Source organism: Convolutriloba macropyga, chromosome 9 (genome assembly GCF_964194025.1).
Source record: "Convolutriloba macropyga chromosome 9, txConMacr16.3, whole genome shotgun sequence".
NCBI lineage: Eukaryota > Metazoa > Xenacoelomorpha > Acoela > Convolutidae > Convolutriloba > Convolutriloba macropyga.
The window spans coordinates 29,033,199-29,058,088 of NC_134476.1; the positions used below are offsets into that span (position 1 = coordinate 29,033,199).

At 36.6% G+C, this 24,890-nt stretch overlaps 2 protein-coding genes across 12 annotated transcripts in view; one reads left to right on the plus strand and one right to left on the minus strand.

The window, feature by feature from the left end:
• Positions 1 to 22,764, plus strand: part of LOC142345710 (uncharacterized) — a 37,764-nt gene extending 15,000 nt beyond the window's left edge. For 8 of the 11 annotated variants that reach the window (XM_075397969.1, XM_075397977.1, XM_075397967.1 and 5 more), the window contains 2 exons: positions 19,377 to 21,070; positions 21,730 to 22,764. In XM_075397969.1, the coding sequence (XP_075254084.1) occupies positions 20,706 to 21,070; positions 21,730 to 22,705 (1,341 nt within the window). In that variant the 5' untranslated portion in view covers positions 19,377 to 20,705 and the 3' untranslated portion in view covers positions 22,706 to 22,764. Of the gene's footprint in view, positions 1 to 14,067; positions 14,258 to 14,442; positions 14,463 to 14,955; positions 15,030 to 19,376; positions 21,071 to 21,729 lie in introns of those variants that run through there. The other 3 variants (XM_075397971.1, XM_075397978.1, XM_075397973.1) reach the window with 3 other exon arrangements.
• On the minus strand, positions 197 to 1,141 carry LOC142346174 (uncharacterized). Its single transcript, XM_075398683.1, has one exon. It carries the CDS (start codon positions 1,139 to 1,141, stop codon positions 197 to 199), a length of 945 nt encoding a protein of 314 aa, XP_075254798.1.
• Positions 22,765 to 24,890: the final 2,126 nt, after the last annotated feature.

Here is a 24,890-nt window from a genome sequence, read left to right on the forward strand (position 1 = left end):
AATTTTTGGCGGGAAGAGTTTCAAGTTTTGTAATATCGGCTTTGGCCTTCTTGAATTGATGCATCATCAACTGGCTCCGGGGAGAGGAAACCCATAAATTAAAACAAAGAAGGGGAGAATGACGTAATCAGGAGACCAGAGGGTAGCTCGCGTTGACTAGATTTCCGTTCCGAGAAAAAAGTGAGCAAAAAAACGGCTAATCAGCCAAAACACGTGCAAGACCGGCAACGGGGCGGACGTACGTACCGTAAGCCGTTTTTACCTTGACAACGCGTACAGATCCATATTTTCCAGGCGACGTTTCGACAATTCGTCCCAGAGGCCATATCCCACGGGGAGTGAGGTCTTTGAGGATCCACACCAGGTCATTGACTTTCAACGAATCACCCTGTTCGGACCATTTGCTTCGCTTCGTTAAAGTGGGAAGGTACTCTTTTACTAGGCGTCTCCAGACGTGGTTCATAGGCTGCTGCACGTTCTTCCACGACTTGAAGGATGCTGGCATGGTTGACAAAAAGTCTCCTGGTGGCAGTGAATTGTAAGGTCTCTGCACCAGAAAAAGATTTGGGGTGATGGGTTCTTCATTGTCTGGTACGTCAGCCACATGTGTAAGTGGTCGAGAGTTCAGCATGCTTTCGGTCTCAACCATGATGGTGTGAAAGACATCTGTTGTAAGCTTCTTGCTCCCTAGAATGATCAAAATGATCCGTTTAGCATTTTGGAACAACCGTTCCCACGCACCACCAAAATGTGGTCCGTATGGTGGTTTAAATTTCCAAACTGTGTTCTTTATAAGAAGTTCAGAGGCAATGCGTTCATTGTCGAGACTACGGACGCATCGCTTCAATTCTTCGTTCGCCCCGACAACTGTTTTGCCGTTGTCACTCTGAATAAGTTTTGGTTGACATCTTCGTGATGCAAAACGTCGGAAGGCGTTGAGAAAAGTGTCCGTGTTTAAATCAGGGCACGACTCAAGATGTGCGGCACTTGTGACCATGGATGTGAAATCGAGGCCGGAGTGATTGGTGAGTCTGTCTTTGGTGTCTTCGATATAGAAAAGTCCGAAGAAATCAATTCCTGTATTAGCAAATGGGAATTGCGAGAGAGTATCAAGAAACCTGCACACTGGTAGTGGCGCCATTAACGGCTGGCTATTTTGGGCATCAAAACGGCGGCACAAAAAACATCGAAATTGGATGCTTAACAATGTTTTCCTGAGGCCGATAACGACGTATATGTTGAACAAAACTTTGACGGCCTTGGTACCTTGGTGTATACAAATTCGATGCGCATGCTCAAGATACAGGCGTGTTATTGAGTCTTTGGCATGAAGAATTATTGGTAATTTAGCTAATTGTAACTCTTCAGGAGCAAATTGTAGTCGGCCTTGTGATCTAAGTATTCCGTTTTTGTCGAAGTACGGATTTAGGGATCGAATCTTGCATTTAGAGTCTAGTTTACGCCCTCTTCTTAGCGAGTGAATAGCTGAATGGAAAACTTTTTCCTGTGAAATTCAAATTAAGTGACTGTGTGCTTGGTTGATGTCGTCTGCAGTGTACTGCTCTTTGTTATTTCGTTCTTTTTTAATTCTGAAGAGCAGGTTGTAAATAGTTGCGAGTGTTAACAGCAGTTTTGTCCAAGATCGAAAATGGGTTGGGTCAATGACTGGTTCATTCGGTTTTGATGTATTCGTTGTTTGAACAGAAACTATTTTGTGTGCGGAGTTCCAGTCGGAGTAATGTTTCTTTAGGAAATCAGGAGCCTGTAACCATTTAGAACATATTTCTTCTGGTTCTAGGCCACGTGTTCTATGGTCTGCAGGATTTTGATTTGTTGGTATATAATGCCATTGATTGAATTTTGGAGATTCGTGTATTTCTCAGATTCTGTTGGCGACAAACAGTTTCTGTTTCTTCATAGAAACAATCCAATCAAGAACAACTCGACTGTCTGTCCAAAAATGTGTATCGTGTATCTTCAGTGTTGTCTCTTTTTGAACTGTTTTCAGTAGTCGTATCCCGATTATTGCGGCCTCAAGCTCAAGTTTTGGAACGCTCAACGATTTTAAAGGAGTTACTTTGCATTTACTGATTATGAAGCTGGTTTCTGTTTGTTTGGTGTTATCGTCATAACTTCGTAGATAAATTATTGCTGCCATAGCACAAGTAGACGCATCAACAAAGACGTGCAATTGATGTTCAATTTCCTGCGAACTTGCAAGAAAATTGAGTGCTCGCGAGTGTTCAATGGGGGTGATCCGAAATAGCTGTTTATTATTTCAAGCAATGATTTATGTAATTTCTCGGGTAGCGGTGTGTCCCATTTTAAACTCAGTTATCAAGTTTGTTGCATTACAATCTTGAAGCGTATAGTCACTGGTGACGCAATACCGATTGGGTCAAAAATCGACGCAACAAGACGAAACAGTTTTCTTTGGTTATACATTGTTGCATTCATTGGAAACTCTTCCAATGGTTTTATGAAAAACTTATCATCAACGAAATTCCATTTTTGTCCTAATACGCGAGTGAAATTTTTTGACTCATCTAAGTCTTCACATGGAATTTGTTCCAGCACTTCGGGACAATTAGATAACAACTTGGTCACTTTGAAACCTCCTCGTTGGAGGCACTCTTTGACTTGCATTACAGTGTCTTTCGCTTCAGTGATAGTGGGCAGCGAATGAACGTAGTCGTCCATGTAAAATTGTTTCGTTATTGCTGTAAAAGGTTTAGGAAAATTTTCTGCATTGTCTTTAGCGCATTGCTTTAGGACAAAGATGGCCACTGAAGGCGAACAAGTTGCCCCAAAAATCAAGCGAGTGAACTGATATTGCATTATAAAATTGTTTTTCGACCAGAGAAACCTAAGTGCAGATTGATCTTCTTGTTTGACAGCAGTTTGCATGAACATACTTTCAATATCTGCAAGTATTGCAACTGGATGTTCACGAAGACGTAGCAGTATGCCAAGTAAGCTGTTCAAGAGATCTGGTCCTGTTAGGAGGTTGATGTTCAATGACTGTCCTTGATACTTTGGAGCGGCATTTGCCACCCGTCGAATTTTTCCCGGTTTGTTCGGATTTTGAACAGGATGATGAGGCAGTTACCATATTTTTTCAGGTTCAGGTTCTGTCGTTTCGACTGGTTTTATGTAATTTTTGATTAAGTCTGTTGAGAGCGTTTGATTGTATTTTTGTTTCAGCGTTGGATTATTACCTAGTCTTTTCTCCAAGAACTTCAGCTGATTAAGAGCACAGTAATAATTGTTCTCCAAAAGGCAAGGCGTTTTCCAAGGAAAACCAATTTCATATCGCTCAGAGTTATGTCGGATAGTTTTCTGAAAAACTTTTAGGGCATCGTTGTCTTCATCTGAAAGAACAGAACTGTTTTCTCGGGTTCCTTCACTTTCAATTTTCCAGAATTGCTCAACTAATTTGCTTAAATGTTGTTCTTCCGTCTGCTGTCTTGAAACATGATAAATAAATGGTTTAGTTGTTGTTGAATGATGGTTAATTGTTGATTCTGAAGGGTGGAGAGAAGATTCATACTCCCCAGCTAATGTCCATCCCTGTTTTGTTTTCACACCAAACGGTTGATTGATGTTTCCGGGTATTACTTCGATTGGATGAGTGTAAGCAAAAGTGTTTACACCTAGCAGGGCTCCAATTTTGCCACCAGCAACCTGAGGGAAATGTATGTGGCGGAGATTATTAAATGTGTCACATAATTGATTCAACTCAAATATGTTGGCTGGTGTGACGTTCATTGCTGGCGTGCTGTATGCACGAGATATCTCAAAGCTTTGTCTCAATGATTTATATGGAGCGATAATGGCTGGCGCTGTTATCTTTGAGAGTGGCATTTCGTTCAGGGTATTCACGTATTGGAGTGTAGTAGGTGTTTGCGCTTCGCAAAGAAGTGCTAAGAAGTTTGTTATGGTGTCAAGCAAGAATGTGAACTGGCTGCCATGATCTATGCGTGCATACGTATCAAAGGCTTTGTTGCCATTGACAAAAGACACCGGCATCAACTGTAGTTGTTCAAGCCAGTCTCTCGGAGGAGACGGCTTTTTATTAACGCAGAAGCTTTGATTATTTGAAGGAGAATCGAGGTTACTCCTCTGAGTATTTGGCTCCTTCGTTTTACCAAAAGATTGTCCATAGCGACAGTGTTGTTGTTTGTTTCGGCTTGGTGGCACTTCATTTGATGGATGCTGTGTAGGACTAAATTGAGCAGATCTTGTGGAGAATGCTGCTGGCGGTCGTTTCACTTGTTTTGAAGGGTCGTGTAGAGTAGAATGATGTCGGCCGTTGCAGGACTGGCAGTTCTTTTGTAAAGAGCAATTTTGTCTGAGGTGATTATTGCTCAAACAATTCGTGCACAATTTGTTTTTGATAACGATTTTATATTGATCTTGTGGTGATTGCTTTTGGTAGTCGGGACAAGTTGCCAAAAAATGGTTATTATTGCAATGGGGGCAATGTCGGTTGTTTTGCAGTTTTCCGTTAGCTTTCGCGTTGTTTGAGATAGTTACCGAGGTTGACCACTCCCTATTAGAAGTGGTTATTTGTGGTTTAATTGCAGGCTGCAAAACAGCGTTAGAATTGTCTTTGCCAAATAAGTTTTGGTTATTTATTTGTGATGACGGTTTATAGTGAGTCATCGGAACACTAAAGTCTTTGACGTAGTCTACGTTGTTTTGTTGTTGTCTAAATGACGTAAAGGTTTGCTCGCGATTGATGGTATCGTAATTTTGAGCATGAAGGTCTAAGAATTGTTGAAAGGAACGAAGTGAAGCTGGTTCAGCTGTTGTTGTTAGCCTATGTTCCGTCCCATTCAACAAAATATTGTAAGGCACTTTTTCTTTCGCTTTTTTGAGCAATGTAGAGCTCTGAAGGTCTGCCTGGAAGCCAAGGTATTCAAATGTTTGAACTAAGCGCTTTAGAAAATTTGAGAATGCGACAAATGATTTTTTATTATTTGAATCAGTGGCGTGCCATGACTCGAGTTGATTTATAAAGGCGCTCACTACAACACTTGGGTCTCCAAAATGGTTCATCAGTTCATTTAGAGCTGTTTCATAATACGCTGGGTTACAGGAGTACGACTCAATGATTTGCTTTGCTTTTTCCGACACTGAGTTTTGGAGATACGTGATCCGATGTGTGTCAGTTATACCAGTATTATTATGAACCACAGAGAAGAAATTTTTAATCCATTCATGGTATCGCAGAGGGTTGCCATTGAAGTGCGGCAGTGAGAGTGGTGGTAGTTTTATGGCTTGCTTGTTGCTTACAACGTTGTTGGCAATGTAGCGTTTTCTGGAACTGGTTGAGGCAAACATTGCGGTAATTGGGGAAAATGAGATGATTTTGGGTTGCTGTTATCATTAAACATTGCAACTGTTGGACCAGGCGATTGGGAAATTACATTTTGGTAGTTATTGCTGTTGTTATAAGTTGTTGTTGCAGGGGGTCTGTGGTTCAATTGTATAGGATCTGTGTACTTTTTGTCTGAATTTGGTAGACATAGCAACTGGTTCACTGATGCAGAATTACAGTCATTCATTGTTTTTGTCCTGTACGGTTGTACAAAATGACTTGGTTCGATGTTTTTCTCAATCTCATTGCGAACAAATTGGTTGCCGAGGAGCTGTTGCTGGTGTAAATTCAGCCAAGTCTGTGAATTTCCAGCTATCTGATATTCTGTAATGTGCGCAATATTCCTCGTTGCGACTGAGTTCACGATGTTAAAAGGCTGGTTTAACAGCTCTCGATTTGCATCATATATATTATTCCCCTTTTCGTCTGACGTCATTGTGATTTGCAAATTACCAGGGTTTATTTGAGTATTCATTTGAGAACTGGACACCAGTACTGTGGGATAACTGTTCCTTACTTTTGAAGGAATCGTAGTTTCTGCCATAGTACCAAGAGGAAACTGATAATTGTGAATCGTTTCTGTACTCATGGCGGTTTGCTGTACATTCTGAGTTTGAATATGACGCACTTGCTCTTTGAGACTTTGAGCATTGATGTCAGGTTCTCCTGAGTCAAGTCGCGGTTCATGAATTTTCGTTTTTGGTCTGACAACTGCTGGCACTGTTTGTTTGCCACTTATATTATCTCTTGTAGTGGAAAGAATTTGAAATTTCGATTGGTTTTGTGCAGTAGAACTTTCTAAACCGATCTGTGTTTCACGGTTTTTCAAAAACACTTGATCAGTTTGTTGAGCTTGAATTAATAAAAAGGGTTCCTGGGGTTGTTCATATGGCCCTGTTACCTGTTGAATGGCATTAGGGGAGATAATTGTAAAAGTTGACATGTTATCAATATTGTTAGGTACAGGAAACTGATTGTAAGGTTTGTTCTGAATACTAATTTCATTGCCAAATTGACACGTCTGCGGGTACGTATTCTCAGAGGGTGTTTTCTGTTGTTGAGTTATGTTAGGCTCAACATTGTTTTTACTATATCCTGAAATATGTTCAGCTTTTTGTTTAGTATATGGAATGTTGGTGTTATGTTGTTTAGTGTCAAAAGTTGTGATTGCGGCTGTTGACGTTTGAATTTTTTGAAATTCAACAAACTTTTTGTTGGAGGTTACATCAATCTCAAACGAAACGTCTATTGGTTGCTTTTTGGAAGTAATGTGATGTCTCCTGATGCGTTGGGATTCAGTTCGTCAGTTTGAATTGTGTCAAAGGCAAACGGATTTGTGGATTTATCCAGCTGTTGGTTCGCTTTGGACTTTTTTGCTGAGGTTTGACTAGTTCTCAGTAATTTTGATAACAAAGGTTGTGTATTGTTGTTTGTTGGCAAAAAGAGGGAAGGTTTTGTCCTGGGAGGTATTGGTGGAGGTTGGCGTAGAGCTTTAACTTCATAATTGTTGTCCTGAACCGCCTGTATTGACTTCTCGGTTCGTGTTGGCGATGATCTGTTGGATTCAAGAAGGCGTGAGCTGCACTTCGAACTGTCGCTAATGTCATCTCGTAATCGTGTGGACGACTGGCTGAGTTGTCCGTCGTCATCCAGAATATTGATTTTATGTTCGAAGATCTGCAACTTCGAGAGAAGGTTTGACTGTCTTTCTGTTATTGATGAAACTGTGCTTGGATGAGGGTTTTCGAGGAAAACTTTTTCAGCGGCTTTTCTCAGTTCCTCCTTTGTTTCTTTGATGTTGTTTATTAGAAGAGTCAGAGTCCTAAAACTTTTTCTCTGTGGAATGGCGGTTTGCAGAAGATCCAGTTGATTCTTGAAATTCAATTCTGACATCTTAAAAATGTTCAGTGGGATCTGGCAGCTCTGAGTGTTTTTCTTTGTCATCTTGCTGTTTTGATCTCTTTCTCTTTTTCGAGTTCTTTCTTAATTGGAGATAGGTAAAAACGGCTCGAAAATTTCCTCGCGGCGCAATTGTTTAGAAGGAAGTGGTTTGAGATGCCCAACACCAATTCAACAACTAGATCTAATAATGTGTTTTGTTTGATAATTTTACCCAAAAGAAATCCCTCCAAAATCAGTTACACTATATTATTGAAGCTAAATCTAGCTTTATGATTTTTTGTTTGAGAAAAACGGAAAACTCTCGAACGTGTGAACGTAGACCCTTTTTTTCTCAACAGACTCAAATAATTGCTAGTTTTGTTTATGAATTTTTGACCAATAAACTTAGGATGACTAAATAATTGTTACATTAGACCGAGGACTTTTGCTTTTGTTAGTTGCTCACAATTAAACTCCAGATGTTTCTTTTTCAATCAAGTGAATGATACCCTAACCAAGTGTGTCTGAGCACGGAATAGAAAAAAAACTTCAGTTAATTCGTAATTAGGAAAAGGGCGATGCGTTCAGGCAACACGAGCTACTGAACACAAATTAGGTAGCTTGCAAAGAAACATTTTTTAGTGAGATCTTTTCTGTTGAACTGTTTCTTTTATTTTTGCTGTTTTGAACACCAAACTGAAAAATCTTTTATGTGAAGGTAACATATGAAACTGTCTTTAATCATCAATCTTCATCATCTTTTAAGGTGACGTCTAAAACCAGTTTTTCTACTGTGACAGTTGGTGACTACTGTGACCTTTGGAAAAAAAACTTCCTTCATCTAATTGGTAACGTCTGTAACCAGGGAAAAAGGGACTTCAACTGTAACTGCTGAGACAGAGGACAAATTAAAAGAAAAAACTGAGCTTTGTAGAAGCTATGTTGACATAAGTATTGGTCAAGATTTTGCTATCTGAGTTGGAAAATTGCAGGAAGTGTACAAAATGATTTTGCTTATCAGCTTGCTTTTTGATCAATTGTTTTTAAATTTTCTGGCTCATGTAGCTTTCACTTTTCAATTACTTAGCAAAAGCAGCAAAAACTTTTTTGTTTTGCTTAATGAATTTATTGCTGCTCTTTTAAACTAGCAAAGAGCTTTTCTTTCCAATAAAAGTGCAGCCATTCATCAAGAAAGAAAAAGCAAAAAGTTGAAAAAGATTCCAACAAACTTTAATATCTGATTCTGAAAAAGTAAAATTTTTCTCTCAAAACCTTTTTGCAGCTTTTTTGTTAGCAAGCGTGTCCTTTTCTAACAAGATAAAACGACACTCGATTTTTGTTTTGATGCGCCTGAGTTTTAACTGTTATCAACTCTATTTTATCGAAAAGTTGAAAAGAATCAATAATTTTTTGTCCAAAAGTTTGAAATATTGCCAGAACTTTCAGAAAACTAACAGTTGCTTCTTTGCTCAAGCTATGGTGAGAAAAATAACAGTTTTTGTATCAATTTTTTTAAGGGGGAACGGGACTTCTTAGGTAACGTCTGAGACCTAGGGGGATCATCTGCGGTAACGTCTGAGACCAAAAACAAATGTCATGGTCTTCTCTGGGAGACTACTGAAACCTATATTTTCCAACAAAAAAATGTCACAGATTTTGATTTTTTTTCGGTATAGTAAAAAACAATGTCGTCAAAGAACATCCATTGTCATAGAATACCCATTGTCATAGAATACCCATTGTCATAGAACACCAACAAGACAGAATTCCGCCAACAAGTAAATCTTTTAGATTTCCAGTAACTGTGTAAATTAGATTTCCACCACCAAATTGCCATAAAGAACTCAAATTATATTCAATAGAGCGGGCGGAAAAAGGGGGATGCTTGTGAGCAAAAACAATATGTTTATCAGAAGGATTGCAAAAAAATTCGCACAGAAAAATCACCAAAAAAACTATGTACTCTATGTGTAGAGAACACGTTTCTAGCAATGTAAATTCAGCAAGATAATGTTAAGCTCAGTCTCTTTTATCGGAGAGTTACTGTTTTACACGTGTTATTTGGACGAAGTCAAGTTCCCACTTTTTTGGCGGGAAGAGTTTCAAGTTTTGTAATATTAGCGTCGGCCTTCTTGAATTGATGCATCATCAACAAAATTCAAAATTGCTCTAAGTTTTTCAGTTTCGTTGTAAATTATTTTTATAATTTTTGGATTTTCAAAATTATATTTTTTTAAAAAAATTAACCATTAATAGACGCATCTTAAGTGATTTTTACACTTTTTATTGCAACTGAAGCAAGAATATAAAAAACTGAAAGTTGGATGAAAAGTTGGGTTAACTCAGGTGATGGAGGGGTTAGACATTCATAAAAATATCTAAACAGTGGCAAAATTTTCGAAATTTTTTTTTTAAAGAAACGCAATTTTTATATTTGTGATATATGAAGAAATTAACAATACAATAAAAAACTTTTTTGTCAAAGATACCCTCGAAATCCGCTAGTTGTCATAAAGGATTAAATTTTGACCAAATTAAATCTAAATTGCTTGAAATTGTGGGTGGAATATGTTGAAAATTTTTGTTAAAAAAGTTCTAAAGTTTCGTTTTGTAGTAAAATTTTAGATGAAGAGAACTTCAAATTTATACTATATTTTCTAGCCTGGGATGCCTTCAAAAAGCGTCAAAAATTGTCAACAAAGAAAAAAGTGAGGCTAGCATAAAAATTGTGCCTTGTGTCCTTGTTACAAAAATGTGTCCCTTATGTCTCTGAAGTTGCTTACTTAATGCGATGCATGAAAGTATTGACTTAGAACCACTGACGCTATGAAAACGTTTGATGCATCAAAGCATGAAAACCATTAAAAATAATTGGAAATAATACTAGTAAATATAAAAAAACTAGGTGAATACAAAAGCCATGTGCAAACAAAATCTAAGTAACACGGGGAATTCTGAGGTTGGCCGTCGCTATACGTTAACTCAGATTTTAAGCAACTTAAGTGGACTTAATTGGTGTTTTTGGTTAGCCTAGATGTTTTTTTTTGGTTAATAAGATATTCAAACGAAGTTTTAGGGAAAAGTCAAACTTTAAAAGCTGGTTGAGTCAGCTCAACCTGTAAATGTTCATTTTTCGCAGGGAGAGTATCCAGGGCGCAATAAAATTACAACGTTTTTGGGAACTCAAATTACAACAAACTTCTCTGAGAGACTTCTGTCACTATCTCTGAACCAATTCCGTGAATAAGCGATATCTAAAGCCTTGTTAACTCATGAACGTTTGGCAGTCTGGTTTATGAAAAGGAACAGACGGCTGTCATACAGAGTAAAAATTCTCCAAACAAAACACTGCGCGTTTAAGCGGCAAAAGTTCTTCTTCTCTAAAAACTCAAACGCACATTGATTGAAAACACCTTAGTACTTAAAATTTCAAAAGTCTTTCTTATTTGTTTTTATTTGACAACTACAAGGGAAGAAAATGATTACCTAGCATCCATTTTAATAATAAAGCTTGTGATTAATGATCCACCAAAATAATTGAAATACTTTACAAGAAGGTTGAAGCTCTTAGCGAACAAAATCAAGAGCATGATATTGAGTTGCAAAAATTGGCACAAACCAAAAATTTACTAACGTCCAACTGTAATATGCCAATTCATTAATTTTGACGACTAATTGGAAATGTTTAAAGAGAAAAAACTGCTACGATTGAAAAACCATATCAACTCAAAAAACATTATATTGAATCAACCACTGCCTGAAGTAGAGTCACAAATGAAAGCCGAAGCGGTCAACTGAAACATGAGCGTCAGCACTCATCACTTTAAGTTATCTGCGTCGGTAAGCAGAAGCGAACAAAAATCAACGCACAAAAAAATCAATAAGATTTATTCAATGACCGTCGTTACTGCGATCCAGAAGAACGACAAAGATCTCTGAAATTTTGAAAACAGCTACAAAAATAATAGGGAGCGACAGATCAGTTCCTTGTCTAGAAAAATAATTATTGAAGATGAGATTCGTAAAATCACGAACGGTCGAACGCGATCTCGGAATCTTTGTCTATTCGAAATCAAATATGACAATTTTCCTTTGAGAACCAAAATCAGGCAGATATTAAAAAGCTTACTAAAGTATTTTCAAAGCTTTATAAATAACATTCGGACCAAATCAAACATTCAAGTTAAAGTTTCTTGTCATAAATTTTTTGATAAATACATCATAGACAATGGTGAGGTAATATTTAGGGTTACTGTTTAAGAGACGGAATGTTGACATTAAGTGTTAACTAATTCTTTATTTTTGACAGCTGTAAATTTTTCCAGTTTTACTTATCAGCAACTGCCACAGTCATTTCTTTTCCGCTGGAGACACTTGATATTAGGCCTTCATGGCCTGGTAGTGCTCTACCAGAGTGATATTTATTTTGTCTCAATGTAATATACTTAGTTACGGTATTTTTTTTCTTTTGATCTCTGGGAACAATTTTTGCCTTATTATTATTAATATCAAGAGGAAAAAGATTCTCGGTGCTACTGGGAAAATTGAAAGTCGCGATGATCACGAATCTGGGTGCGCGTAACAAAGGTTGCACTCGAAAGACGCAGCAGCTAAGTTTGCGTCCGCATTGTTTCATTGCTCTTTGGCAACTATATCACCAGCAATTGAGAAGAGAGTTCTGACGGGAGATGATTGTTTCGTCGTGAAGAGTTGTAAATCCAGCTTTCTGATGTGACTGTCACTATCTCTTTTATCAATTTCCTTCCTAAATGTGACTTTAGGGCAACTTACGCCATTCAAACAATTGTATAACTGATCTTTTGTGTAGAAAACCAATTTTTCTTGTATGAAAACCATTCAGACCCCATGGATGCAGGTCGTTGGTGTTTTTTTTTTGCTAGTGTTCAATAAGCTAAAAACGGGTTGCTTAACTAAAATGAAGACTGCTCTACTCAAGGTCTTTCAACAGACTCGTTGAATTAGTTGCCCTTTCAGGTTATTAGAAAAACAGCCCAGATTTTTTTGGCCTGAATCTTAGGAGTTCCTTGTTGTTTCGTAAATTGCACCCAAGTAAAGCAGCTTAACAATTTTTGCCAGTCAACTAGAATGGATGAGCACAATACAATTTGCACAAAAACGCATATATAGCTCATCCAATGACGGGAGGACTTGAAAACGGATATGAGTTGACTTCTGAAATTCAGAAGATGTAATTACAGTTAGAATAACCGCACGGAGAATAAGAGTTTGCTTGTTTTCTATTTATCGAAACAGGCATTGACAATAAGAGACATCAAAATTGATCAACCATTGGGATTTGATTTGATAGATTAGTTTCCAGCATCCAATGTTGATAATTTTATCGCTTTATAATAATAATAATGTATATATATATATATATATATATATATATATATATATGTGTGTGTGTGTATGTGTATGTGTGTATGGTATGTGGTTGTATGTGTATGTGTGTTGTGTGTGTGTGCGTGTGTGTGCTGTGTGCATGTGTGTGTGTGTGTGTGTGTGTGTGTGTGTGTGTTGTGTGTATGTGTCTGTGTGTGTTGTGTGTGTTTGTGTGTGTATGTGTGTGTGTTGTGTGTGTGTGTGTGTGTGTGTGTGTGTTTGTGTGTGTATGTGTGTGTGTGTGGTGCGTGCGTGTGTGTGTTTGTTTTTCTGTTGTGTGCTTTAAGTGCGTTCTTGCGTGTATGTGGTTGCCTCTATGTTTTTAATGGTCGTGAAACTTCATTTTAGGACATTAAATTATACACTTTTTTGCCTTTTGCCGAATTCCTTACACTGAATAGTGACATCATTTAACTGAAGTACTCTTCCACTATCTTTGACTGAAAACGGACGTATTGTAAATTGCTAGCTTTTTTCATCTCCTGACAGGCAACAAAGCATTTTAAGTAAGTATATATTGTATACACTTTTCTTCATGTATTTCTGCATATATATCTGCATGTTGTTGTATATGCATGACAGTATAAGTTTGTTCCATCTTGTCTGATTTGTATAGTATTCAGTGCTATAATCATCATACTCTCAACAGACTTATCCTGTCACTACAAATCCCGCTTTCACTTTCCCCTAATTTGTTCACTTCCTTTACAACCCTCCTAAAAACCCCCCACAAACAACCCCAACCCCCTGCCCTTTCCCACTCAGCTCATTACCCTTCTCGAAAAAGTTCAACCAAACTACCTACGCGCAGGCAGCATTTCAAGCAGCTTTATATTGCCCGCTATAAATATATTTGAAAGATTGTAATTCCTCCTTGAAAGATTGTATTTGCTATACACTTACCTCTCGCTTTTACACATTTTACATTTTATGCTTTTTGTTTACAGCAAAAAGCATCGTGCTTACTTGGAAAAAGTTAATTTCCGCCATTTTCTCCCAGTTTCCGCTGCTGGGCAGACATAGTCCAGATTTTTGCCCAAAAATTGAGGGTTGCAAACAGTGTAATTTGTGGATGTTAGTCGAATTTAAACCATGCATTGACTTACATCCTCATTATTGCGCAATAAAAGAGCAGTTACCCTCGTTTTTATGGTCGTTTAACCTGCAATTTAATCTAAATTCAGCAGCTTTTGCCGTCGTAAAACCACAAAAAGAGCACAAATATTACCAATGGAATTAGTGCAATTTTTCACCGGGTAGTTTTCCCAATTTTCTGCTGTTTAGAAGCAGTGGGGAATTATTGATAAGTATTATAGAAGCGCAAAAGCCGATAACTGCGAACTTTATCATTTAAGTCCCTGTGCGCTTTCAGAAACAGCGTTTACCTTAATTTGGGGTTTTGAATTTTAGCCCCTCATTTCAAATTAAACAGCAAATTGAATTGGTGTAAGCGTGCGTTTCTCTAAGCGTGCGTTTGTTTTACACACTTTAATCTAATTGTAAAAAGGGGGATATTTAGTCGAAACATCCGCTTTTTATTACTTCGTCCGGAATTTCCATTTTATGGCTGAAGATAAGGAAAAAAAAGTAAGTGGAAAATATTTGCTCTGGGCTTAGCTAAAGGCGGGCAGTTGCTTTTAATTTATGAATGTGTATAAAGTGCAAAGGATAGGTTGGGTTTAGGGGGGGGGGGGGGAGGAGGGGGTAGTTGAAGGGTATAGGTGGTAGGTGGGTTGTGTTATTTTGTAGTTTTGGTGGTGGTGGTTGGGTGGGCTGTGGTGTGGTTATTTAAGTAGGTTATTTACAGTTATATGCTTTTAGTAATCAATTTCAGCATCCGCTTTTGTTTATGAAAGATGTCCCGTATGCGAACTCAATGAAGGTGCGGATAGCTGTGGTTGTAGAGGTTGTGGATAAAAGCAGGATAAATGTGAGATTTGAGGAGATGAGAGGGGAGGGGTAGGGTTGGGGCTGTGGGTTGATTGGGTTAAGAAAGTGATGGTTAGGGTTGAGGCAGGTAGGTACTTTTGTTTCCTCTTCGGGTTCTACTCAATATCCTGGTGAAAGGCTCTTTTGTTTATTAGAAACGGCACCTTTTAATTCTATCATTTCGAACCACTATTCTACGCCAAAGTCTTCCATTATTAGCCTGCACTTTTTTTCATAAATTTAAAGACATTTGATTAATATTACTATAAAATTTTCTATTTTCCAAATTATCTGTCAATTTTTGAAACAAACCAAGTTGAGATCTTGACTTGATTTGATGTTATTGGGAAACCGTCCACGATCAAATTTGACAAGGAAGAAACCGTACTTCGTTGCTCGCTCAAGATTTTAGCAGAGGCGTTTCTCTTAGGTGAGGAACACCTTAACCTGAGCTGAAAATTTTCATACCATAGTCACTATGCGGTATCAATAGCCAAAAAACGAGAGCTCTTTTTGTTGACAATAAAAGAGAACTCCACAATGCATTGATCAAATTTTCTGAGGTCAAACAAAAGAGATATATTTTTAAAAAGCATCTAAGGGGTCGTAGGAGTTGCTAATTAGTTTCCTTTCACGCATAGAACTGATGAAATTATGTCGACAAAACCTCATAGGAATCTATTGAAATTTCTGCCGGCTATAATTAACTTTCTCTGCGGTATGTGCCTTGCGGCGAAGTTAATTGGGTTTGCCAGGCAGGCTGGTTCATGAGAGTCAAACATTGATTTATTTCTTCCAAAAAAAAAGAAATAATTTAAATCACAACGAAACTACACATTTGCAATGTGAGCAGAAGAGTTTTTTTTTATCAGAACTCAAAGAAAATATTATTCAACTCTGAGAAATCTTCATCTTCCACCTGTTGTTCTTTATTTATTTTCACAATCTGTACTTTATGGCTCTAAAGGTTTTGGGCCAGTATCGACTAGTATTTTTAGTATCGACTTGACGCAATGTTCTTTTTTAAATTTAAAAACTAAGTTTTTATTAGACAATTTAGGTTGCTGTGTTTTAAGGATTTTGAATTGATGTGACTGAATTCAAAAAATTGCAGCAAAAGGTTACTTGTAATCAAAATGTTTTTCTATCAAAACTGAAGCTCATTCAAAATTTAATATTTTAAAACAAGCTAAAATACTTCAGCTTTTTGTATAAAAATGCTTTACTTTAGCCACCTTGTTTTGTCTCATTACTTGCTATTTTTTACACCTTAAGCATATGAATGTGTGAAAATTCAATTGACCGACCGAAAAGGATTTATGCGTTTTTTTGGATGCATTTTTTGAGCCATTATATATTCGACAATAACTTCTATTTAACAAGTTTTTCATAAAAAATCTTTGCCATTTTTAAAGGTCGCATTACAGTCTAATTGTATCCAATTGTTGTGCAAGGCTCGATAAATGCTTTACGGGGGGGGGGGCTGAGTACAACACTTACAAGGCTGTGAACAACTCTTGCAATATTTCACTAGTGCTTTTCACATTAAAGATTGCTCGCTGTAGTTCGTAATCCGATTTCACAGTTAGCGCGTGGTTCACTGTAATACACTATGGTACCAAAAAGCTACGTACACCTGAAAATTTTCTGAAAAGCAATATAAACATCAAATAATATAACATTTTGAGTACAAATTTGTTCTCTAACAACGCGTCATTACACCTTTAGCTTTGTCAACGTCTAGTAGACGCTTTGTATAGTTTTCATACAGGTTTCTCACAACAAATGCGTCACTTTCATTCCAAATTTCATACACTTTTTCTTCTAAATTTCCCAAAAAACCGTCTGTTTTTGTCATCGTTGCTTCAAAATCGCCCATAAAGTTTCAATAAGCTTCAGATCTGGACTGTATGCTGGCCATTCTAGTACCTTCCACTCGTTTTCGTGGAACAAACTGCCGATAATCTTCGATTTATGCACAGGAACATTATTTTGTTGAAAAATAATTTTAAGGAAATGCATTTTTTCTTCATTATGTTTCAAAATTTCCAAGCAACCCACAGCATTTAGCTTGTTTGGTCACTTAACAAGCAATTTTTGTCCACCTGAGCGTATTGCACCCGCAAAACAAGTGATTGTTTGTTAGAACCTAAATTTTTTGAGTATTTTTTAAAGAAATCTCGTTCCATTTCTTCGCAAAACTCTACCAATTCCGTCGCTGGAGAAGCGCACCCTTGTTTTTTCAGTAAAACAACATTCTGCCAGAAAGAGAAATCCTTCTTGAGCATATTGATACACCATATTGAACAAAAACATTTGCTTTTCTCAACATGGCAAACGGTGAAAGAACAAAGCGGTTTAGCCATATTTTCTGTTTAATCAAACAAAGTGAGAATGAAATTTCTCTTAAAACTCCTGAATTTAATACCCTCTTTCGTGCCTTACCGCAAATCATGCTTATGAAGCAGGAATCATGCTTTAAAAGCAGAAATAATGCTCTACGAAGCTTTTTGGTACCATAGTGTATGTAAGGGACTTTCAAATAATTTTTTGAAATTAAAATTTTGTCAATTCCAAAACTATATTTTTCATGGAAAGATTTTTAAAAAATATATCTGATGCAGCAACAACAACAACAAGAAAAGGAAAAGGAACATTAAAGGAGTATCTGAGCAGAAAAGGCAGCCAAAAACCATGTATTAGAAAAATTACAATTTGTTGCAAGTTTAAAAAACAACTTTTGGTGAGAACTCAAGTGATATTTTTACTTTTATTTGAACCACTGCAAATTAAGAAAAAAAACTAACGCAAATTTTCAAGTAGAGAAAACGGAGGTGAGAGAAAGGAAATTGAGAACAAGTCCAAAGATGTTCTCTGTAAAATTGCATTAAAATTTAGCCACCAATTATTATTCAACTGCTATTTTACTGAATCCAGATCCTTTTTTTAAAGGAACTTATAATACTACTTCTGGTTAAATGTCCACCAATCCAAAACATTGTCGAAGAACAAAACGTAAAAACGATGAACGAAAAAAGAGAAAAAATTGGAAACTTGTAAAATCTGTCTATGAAAAGCGCACAAAGTAAACACAAACAACATCTCTAGAACAGTTCCTATTAAAAGTTAGAACAGTGAAGAGTAGCAAAACGCACACAATCAGAAAATCTCAGCAAAAATGAGCAAAAAAATTACGAAAGTTTGCAAAATTCTTCAGAAAAATTACTCAATTATCTTAACCAAAATGACTCAAAATTGATATCAAAACCCTCAACATGCATCAAAAACAACTAATTTTGACTATGGGTATCACCAAAAGCTATAAAAACTTGAAGAACACAAAAAGCATTTAAAATCAACTTGAAACCAAAACTTTAAAAAAAACTATGCGTTTTTACGAGAGCACGTAGAGCCAAAAAACTTTCACTGGAGCAAATAGAGCATTGAGAAGTTCCAAAACAATAGGCAATAAAATACGCTAAGAAAATTTTCTAAGATCAGAAGAAAATGAACAAAATTAAAAAAAAATAAATAAAAATTTCTCATTTTGTTGACATTTTTCTTTACAAAAAATCGTTGAATACCGATAAAACTGTAATCGCTTGGTATCTAGAATTTCCGGTACAAATATACGTCTATTCAAAGCCCATTCAAAGCAGTTTGACAATATAAAATGCAATAAGTTGCTGAAATTCGCCTGAAAATCGGGAAAATAGTTTAAAAAAACTGCAAATGGTATTAAATTCATATTAATTACCAGAAACCTACAAACCACTATCAAAACAACACTAAAAACAATACAAAATCACAATCAAACTTCTAAACCAAAAATTAAACGAAAAAACGATTTTAAAAAGCCGCACGTGAACACAAAATTTCGCTCGTGTACAGAAGTTTATTTTACACAACAATTTTTTGATCTCTCGAAAACGGCGGACTAAAAAAAAACACTCTCTTTTGGCTCAACTCTTCAATTTTGCTGAGTACCGAAACCACTCCAAAATTTTTCACGCGTTTCTATTCCTGCTTCAAAATTCACTCCAACTACAGTGATTGAAAAAATGACATCTCCAATACTCCTCTTCGAGTCGTAAAAAGGGTCATCCTTCATTTGATACGGCTAAAATTACATGTTAGGCCACATGAATGAGTCCGAATGTACTGTTTTTTTGGCCGAAATTATTTCCTTGTCCAAAGGCCGAAAACTAATAAATTACTTCTGTTAGTTTTCCATAAAAGAAATGAAAACAATTTTTTTTCTAGAATCATATGAGCATTGCAACTTTTCTTTCGATTTTCAGCTGCATAAATTGGAGCTGCATAAATTGACTGAACGATTTTTCCTCTTATTAGAAATCGGCGGAGAGCGATTCCAATCGGAGCAATCTTTTCATGCTTTCTGAGTAACTTTTGTGTTAGAAATAGCTTTCAAGCCGAGTACTGCAATCAGATGGATAAAAATTTTTCAAAGTATCTATGGGTTTTTTGGCGTTCTACTGTCTATTTACGGTCCTATTTAATTCTATTAATTTCGGATCCGTTCAAAGCACCCTGTTTTTTATCTGCCCGCCTACTATCATTAGGCAATCAGAAATAAGGCATTGTAGTATATCTTTAATAAACATTATTAAACTTCAGCTCACATTCAGCTTATATACGTTAGAGGGCCTCTTCTTGATATTAAAATGATGTTCTATAAAGTAAACTTAGACGAACAAACTTTTCATCTCTTTGTTAAAGTAACTGGTTATGAAGACATGTTTTTTTGTTGTTTTAGCCGCGGATTTCTATGTCGCATATGTGTGAAGAAAACTCAATCGGTATTTGTGACAATTGGGTTAATGCTTTAACCCAGCAAACCATTAACCACTTTCACTCTGAACCCAATTTTCAGTCTATTGCTTCCTGAATTTATTCCCAACTTCTGAGACAGAATTTTAATTGGGTCATTTGCTTTCTCTTTGCAACTCTTTCTTCAGTACTCCTTCAAATTTCAGCAATCCCCAAAAATGTTCCCAAGATACTTTTCTACAGTTTTCTGTCATAAACTTCCTTTTTATTCCACGCCAGTTACCCTCAGACCCATTAATTATACTGCTCTCAACTTGATAACGAAATAACCAATCCCACTCAGATTACCCCCTCCCCCCATCCGCAAGCTAGTCACAAACAAAAACAGACTGAGCCCTCACCTGTAATCAAATATTCACCCCTGTCCCCAATCCCCCCGTCAAATAATCTTTCTTTTTTCTGTCTGATTACTTACTCCTTTTTATATGCAACTATTTAACTTTTTTTTCCGTTTAAAAATTCTAAGCTTCTCACTTATAAATCTCGCTCTTTAAACCAAGAGGAAGTAAGGGAAGAAATTACCCTGACCCGTCCAACCCACCCTCCCCCACCCCTCTTCCCTCGTTTCCACTTTCTCCTCATTCGAACTGAAAAGAAGATAGAAGTTATTGAGAATCAGTGAAGCAGGAATCAACTCATTTGGGAACATAACGGACCAGCACCACTCAAAACAACCACCGCCACCTGAGATAGCCCCATTTACCCCTTCATTTATAACCCACAAAAGTTATAACTCTTATAAGTCATTACTACTAATCCCTCTTCAAATTCCCTCTTCTCTCAAGGATCATCTCCGTTTGGGTTTTTAATCTGACGGCGGTGCGTAATTTGACCACATTAATAATAAAATCCGATTTTTTTTTCTACAATTTCTTTAATTCTGTCTTTGCTGTTTTATTACCATCAAACAGAAAAAAACTTTAGTAGTTCATAATGAAATTATGAAGCGAGTCATTTTTATTTGAGTTAGAATTCTGTTTCATTTTTATAACATTTCCATAATTTGTAACGTTGCAATAGTCCTATTTACGATTTTCCGATTCAGACGTTATTCTTATCGAAGATTTTTTACCTGTTATTTTCCTTACCGGATTTTATTTTATTCAATTTCTTTAACATTTATCTCATTAGGTTTCTGAGTATTAATATTTATCTCTCAGTAAATTAATTTTAATTAAGACGCAAAATACGTTAGATTTTATGTTACACACAAATAGCCATTTTTGCTATATTAATTTCAAACTTAATTTCAAAAATGGTGGAAATTCTTGCAGCTCAAAATGAGCTTTGCAACTTACTGCAGCAAGCCCACATTTCGACTCAAAGGATTCCTGCTAACGTCGGCGGATCACAACTAACGACGAGGAGTCTCAACGTCGGGGTCCCATCCAGAGTACCAATGAACGGATTTCAAAATCAGGATTCCGAAGTTGCTTCTCAAGATGGAGTCAAGAATGACATCTTTTCTGAGAATCTGGATTTGACGTTGCAGTTGTTGGAGGAGGAGGGGGAGGAGAACTTGAGCATGCGGGAATCGGTTTACGGAGACAACTATCAAAGTGTGTCAATTTCAACCAATTGTAGTCTAGCATCAGCTGATACAAGCAGTATTGCATCTAGGTAATAGTTTTGGAAGATATGATTCCAAAATTTACTCCTTTTTCAATTTTGGTTTTGCGAAATAAACGACTCGGCAAACCCTGCAATGTATTCTGAGTTTATTTAAGATTAAAAATTGGAATGTTTTCCTGGCCCGAACAGCGGGCGTTTATTGGTTTCAGATACAAACTATGTGTTGCTATGTAATAGTAAATTACAATTTGTAAGAATGGCAGGTGGTCGTTGGAGAGTAAAAAATCATATGTCCACCAAAGCGGGGAAAAGAAAAAAGATTAAAAATTTCAGAATCATAGAAACCAAATTGAAACGGAAAAGCTCATCACTTGAGTGCTTTTATTTAAAAGAAGCATTTGGCATTTAATCATTTTCACCTGAACATACAATTCTAGAAAATGCTTTGTTTCCCCAGTGAACAAAATTTTTATTTTTATTGCCACGAGGGTAGAAACTACAGCAAATTTTTGGATTAATAATTGTTTGTATAGCCTGATGTTTGACTAACAATGACAACTTGTAAATACTTTTGTAAAACTTGTAAAACATATCAACTATGGAGAATAAACTGGGGGGGGGGGAATGAAACAGTTACTCCAGTTCTCCTTTTTCTATAAATTCAGATGCACAAGCCTTCGTAACGTCTAGTCATTTCTTTTTTCCAGTCATGGCGACTATGACATCCCATTCGAAGAAAGTCTATTCTATCGGAGAAGTTTAACCTTGAGGAACTCCACCGAGTCTGCATTGAATACCAACTTAGCCGGGTTCACGACTAGCCCCCTCCCTCACAAACAACAACGTCGCATTTCATCAGAAGTAAAACAACTGCAAGTCGATTCAGCTCTTGACCAACTCCAAATAAATGAGGAAATATCCCGAAAAACAATTGTATCACCCCCGTACTTCTTCATAGACTTCGACAACGATCGCATCAGTCCCATTCAACCCCCGAAGTCTAAAACGGGCATGGTCAATTCAAACCTCTGCTATCAATCACCGTTGTTCCCTAACGCGTCCAATCCGAATAAAGTTGTTCCCTCAGCTTGTAGCAAAACTTCAGAATCGGCACGATCAGATACAGATATAAGTTGTTCAAAGTTTATGACTGAAAAGTTTTCACAACGCTTACTGACTGGAATTTGCGAAGAAAGTTTACCAGAACATCGATACGAACAAAACCGCAGTTTTGGTTTGAAATCCAAAAAACACAGAAGCAAAAGTTCGATTGGTTTTGCGTCCAAAAAGTCATCAAACAGCTATTTAAGTTACGAATCAGACGCTTCATCTTGCAAAACACAATCCACTGTCCGATCGGCTTATAAGCAGAAAACGTCAAAAAACCGAAGTTGTGTTAATTGCATTGACGTTATGAGCTCTGCGACCAATCAAAAGAGATACAGTTCCAACCAATCACAGGTCGGAACTAGCAGTTTGACCGACGACTGTGGAAGTGTTCACTCAGCTTTCACTGACGCTGTTGGAGAATATTCTAGAAAAAACGCCTGGTTTTCGAGAGAAAAACGGAAGCGTATTAAAAAGATGCTGAAAATGTACAACGAAGAAAGTAACACTGATACTTTTAGTGACAATAGTGTTCCGCAGAACGCTAGCCGAAAAGTAGTTTTAGCCGAACTGTAACTTTCAATCATTTGCTTATTTTGCTAATCATCATTCGTTAATTCATTTTTAGTTTTAAATTTGGTAATTTTGATATTTATTGTTTTCCCCAAGAAAGATAAAGAGTTAAAAGTGCCCTTATACTATTCCTACTCTATTTATTCATTTCTCTGGTTACAAATTTGGGGGCAACTCAATGGTCTGGAAAATCTTTTGTCGCACCTTCTGTCTGGCCAATACTTAAAATTTCGTCTGTTTGGTCTGACCAATACAGACATTGGTCCGTTAGGTCTGGCCACATTTTGGTCTGATTGATCTGGCCAATACCGATTTTTTGGTCTGTTCAATCTGGCCAGTATCTAAATGGAAATTGGCCTTGGCACAATGCTGTTACCTTAATTTTTTTAGAATTTGAAACCCAACTCTAAATTAAATTAGATCTAATATGTAAGCACAGCAACGCACAGTTTAGTTACTATTTTCGATGAATTCAACCTTTTCAACATTATGTATTTGTTGAGGTTTTAATGATCAAACGAACCACACTATGGTATCAAAAAGCTACGTACACCACGATTTGTTCTCATCAAGTGTTGTTTGTGCTCAAGACGTTTGACCTGCACTAAGGGATGAAAAAAGTCCGATACAATCCTATGAACGTAAATTCTTTGTTACATATCCAAACAAGCTGAAAGTTAAACAAGCTAAACAAGCTGACAAAAATGGCAGTTTCAAGATCTTATTTTTCAAAAGGAAAATGATGCTTTCAGTGCTCAAATCAAGTATTGCCAAAAGCTTCTTCAACGAAAAGGAGCGCTATGTACTCTAATGATAGAATAATAGTCCCATTTTGAATCCAATTGTGAGTTTATAGGCAATTGCGAAGCAACAACAACGAAAACAGAGTTCGTTAGAAAAATTTCGGAGAAAGTGTAGAAAATTGGACTCAGATGTCGTTAACAATTCGTTTGAATTCTTTTAGAAACCGTCTACTAGATATTGTAAAGGCAACAAGCATAACAACCTTTCCTAGGGGCCTTATTTGAAATCCTTGAAATTTTGTCCTATTTGATGTTCGCGACACTTTTCAAAATTCTCTATTTGTGTGTAGGTTTTTAGATACCATATTGCCTGTCATGTTTAATTCTTGTTAAAAAGAAACAGAAAAAATTAAAGATGAAAACGTTTTCAACGAAAAATGAAAATTTTATGCTGTGATAGTAATTGTCCACTGACATTGCTACTGAGGAAGGTAATCTTTTACTTCCATTTTGTTCAACGTTTTGAACTCTAATGAAACTTTATCAACAAACTCTAAGAAAATCAACAGTGATGTGCCCTCAGAAATTGCACAACGTACATGAGTTTTCTAAAGTACATATTGGCACTATTGGATACAAAAATCACAAAATAGTTGTGAACATAGAGATTTTTGGTTTTTTACTTTTTCATAACTGTTAACTTTTAATTTTCACTGAGATGATGATTACATTCTTCCAAAATGCAAACAGCAACTTCCATATGAGAGTTGTTGTCATCGTCCACAGACGCTGCGATAAATTCTATGTGACTCTATTGTGATATAGTGAAAAAAATAGCGTTTGAAATCTATTTCGCAAGATCTGTTCCATGTGTTTTTGGAAAGTTTGTGATATTTCAAAAAAGAAGGTTCTACTTTCATTATTTTTCAGATCACTTCTTCTACTGCTTAACTGGCTATGTTTGAGCTCTTATTTGAAAATTGAGTTTTAGTTGAAAGTTTTTTCCCATTGTCCATTTTCAAGCCCCTGCACCTTTAATTTGTACGTTTGCTAAAAACAATGGTGGTTTTAGGTCATTTCAAAGTCGTTAGTTTTGGTTGACTAAATTATGTTTTTGCTAAGAATCTGTTGCTAGTGCGAAATTTAATACCGAAATAAATGACAACACTCACAATTTTGAAAATTTGAAATGTTCGACATTGTTTTCCACCTGCTTACTTATTGCGTGCAGGCTTCTACAAACGTTTCTTGTAGCTTGCAAGGCAAAAACTTTTTTAAACAATTATTGCAGTTGAGTGGTAGAAAACATCTGCTACGCTTTACCAAGTATTCAAACGCGTATCATTATTGGCCTGAAGAATTCGGTAAAATTTCTCTATCTCAAGTTCTATTTTGTTGCTTTTCGATCATGTTTTTCTGTGGAAGACTTCAATCAACCCCAAAGA

Bases quoted from the DNA above. Each gene is read 5' to 3' on its own strand.
- LOC142346174 (XM_075398683.1), bottom strand. From the start codon at position 1,141: ATGGCGCCACTACCAGTGTGCAGGTTTCTTGATACTCTCTCGCAATTC.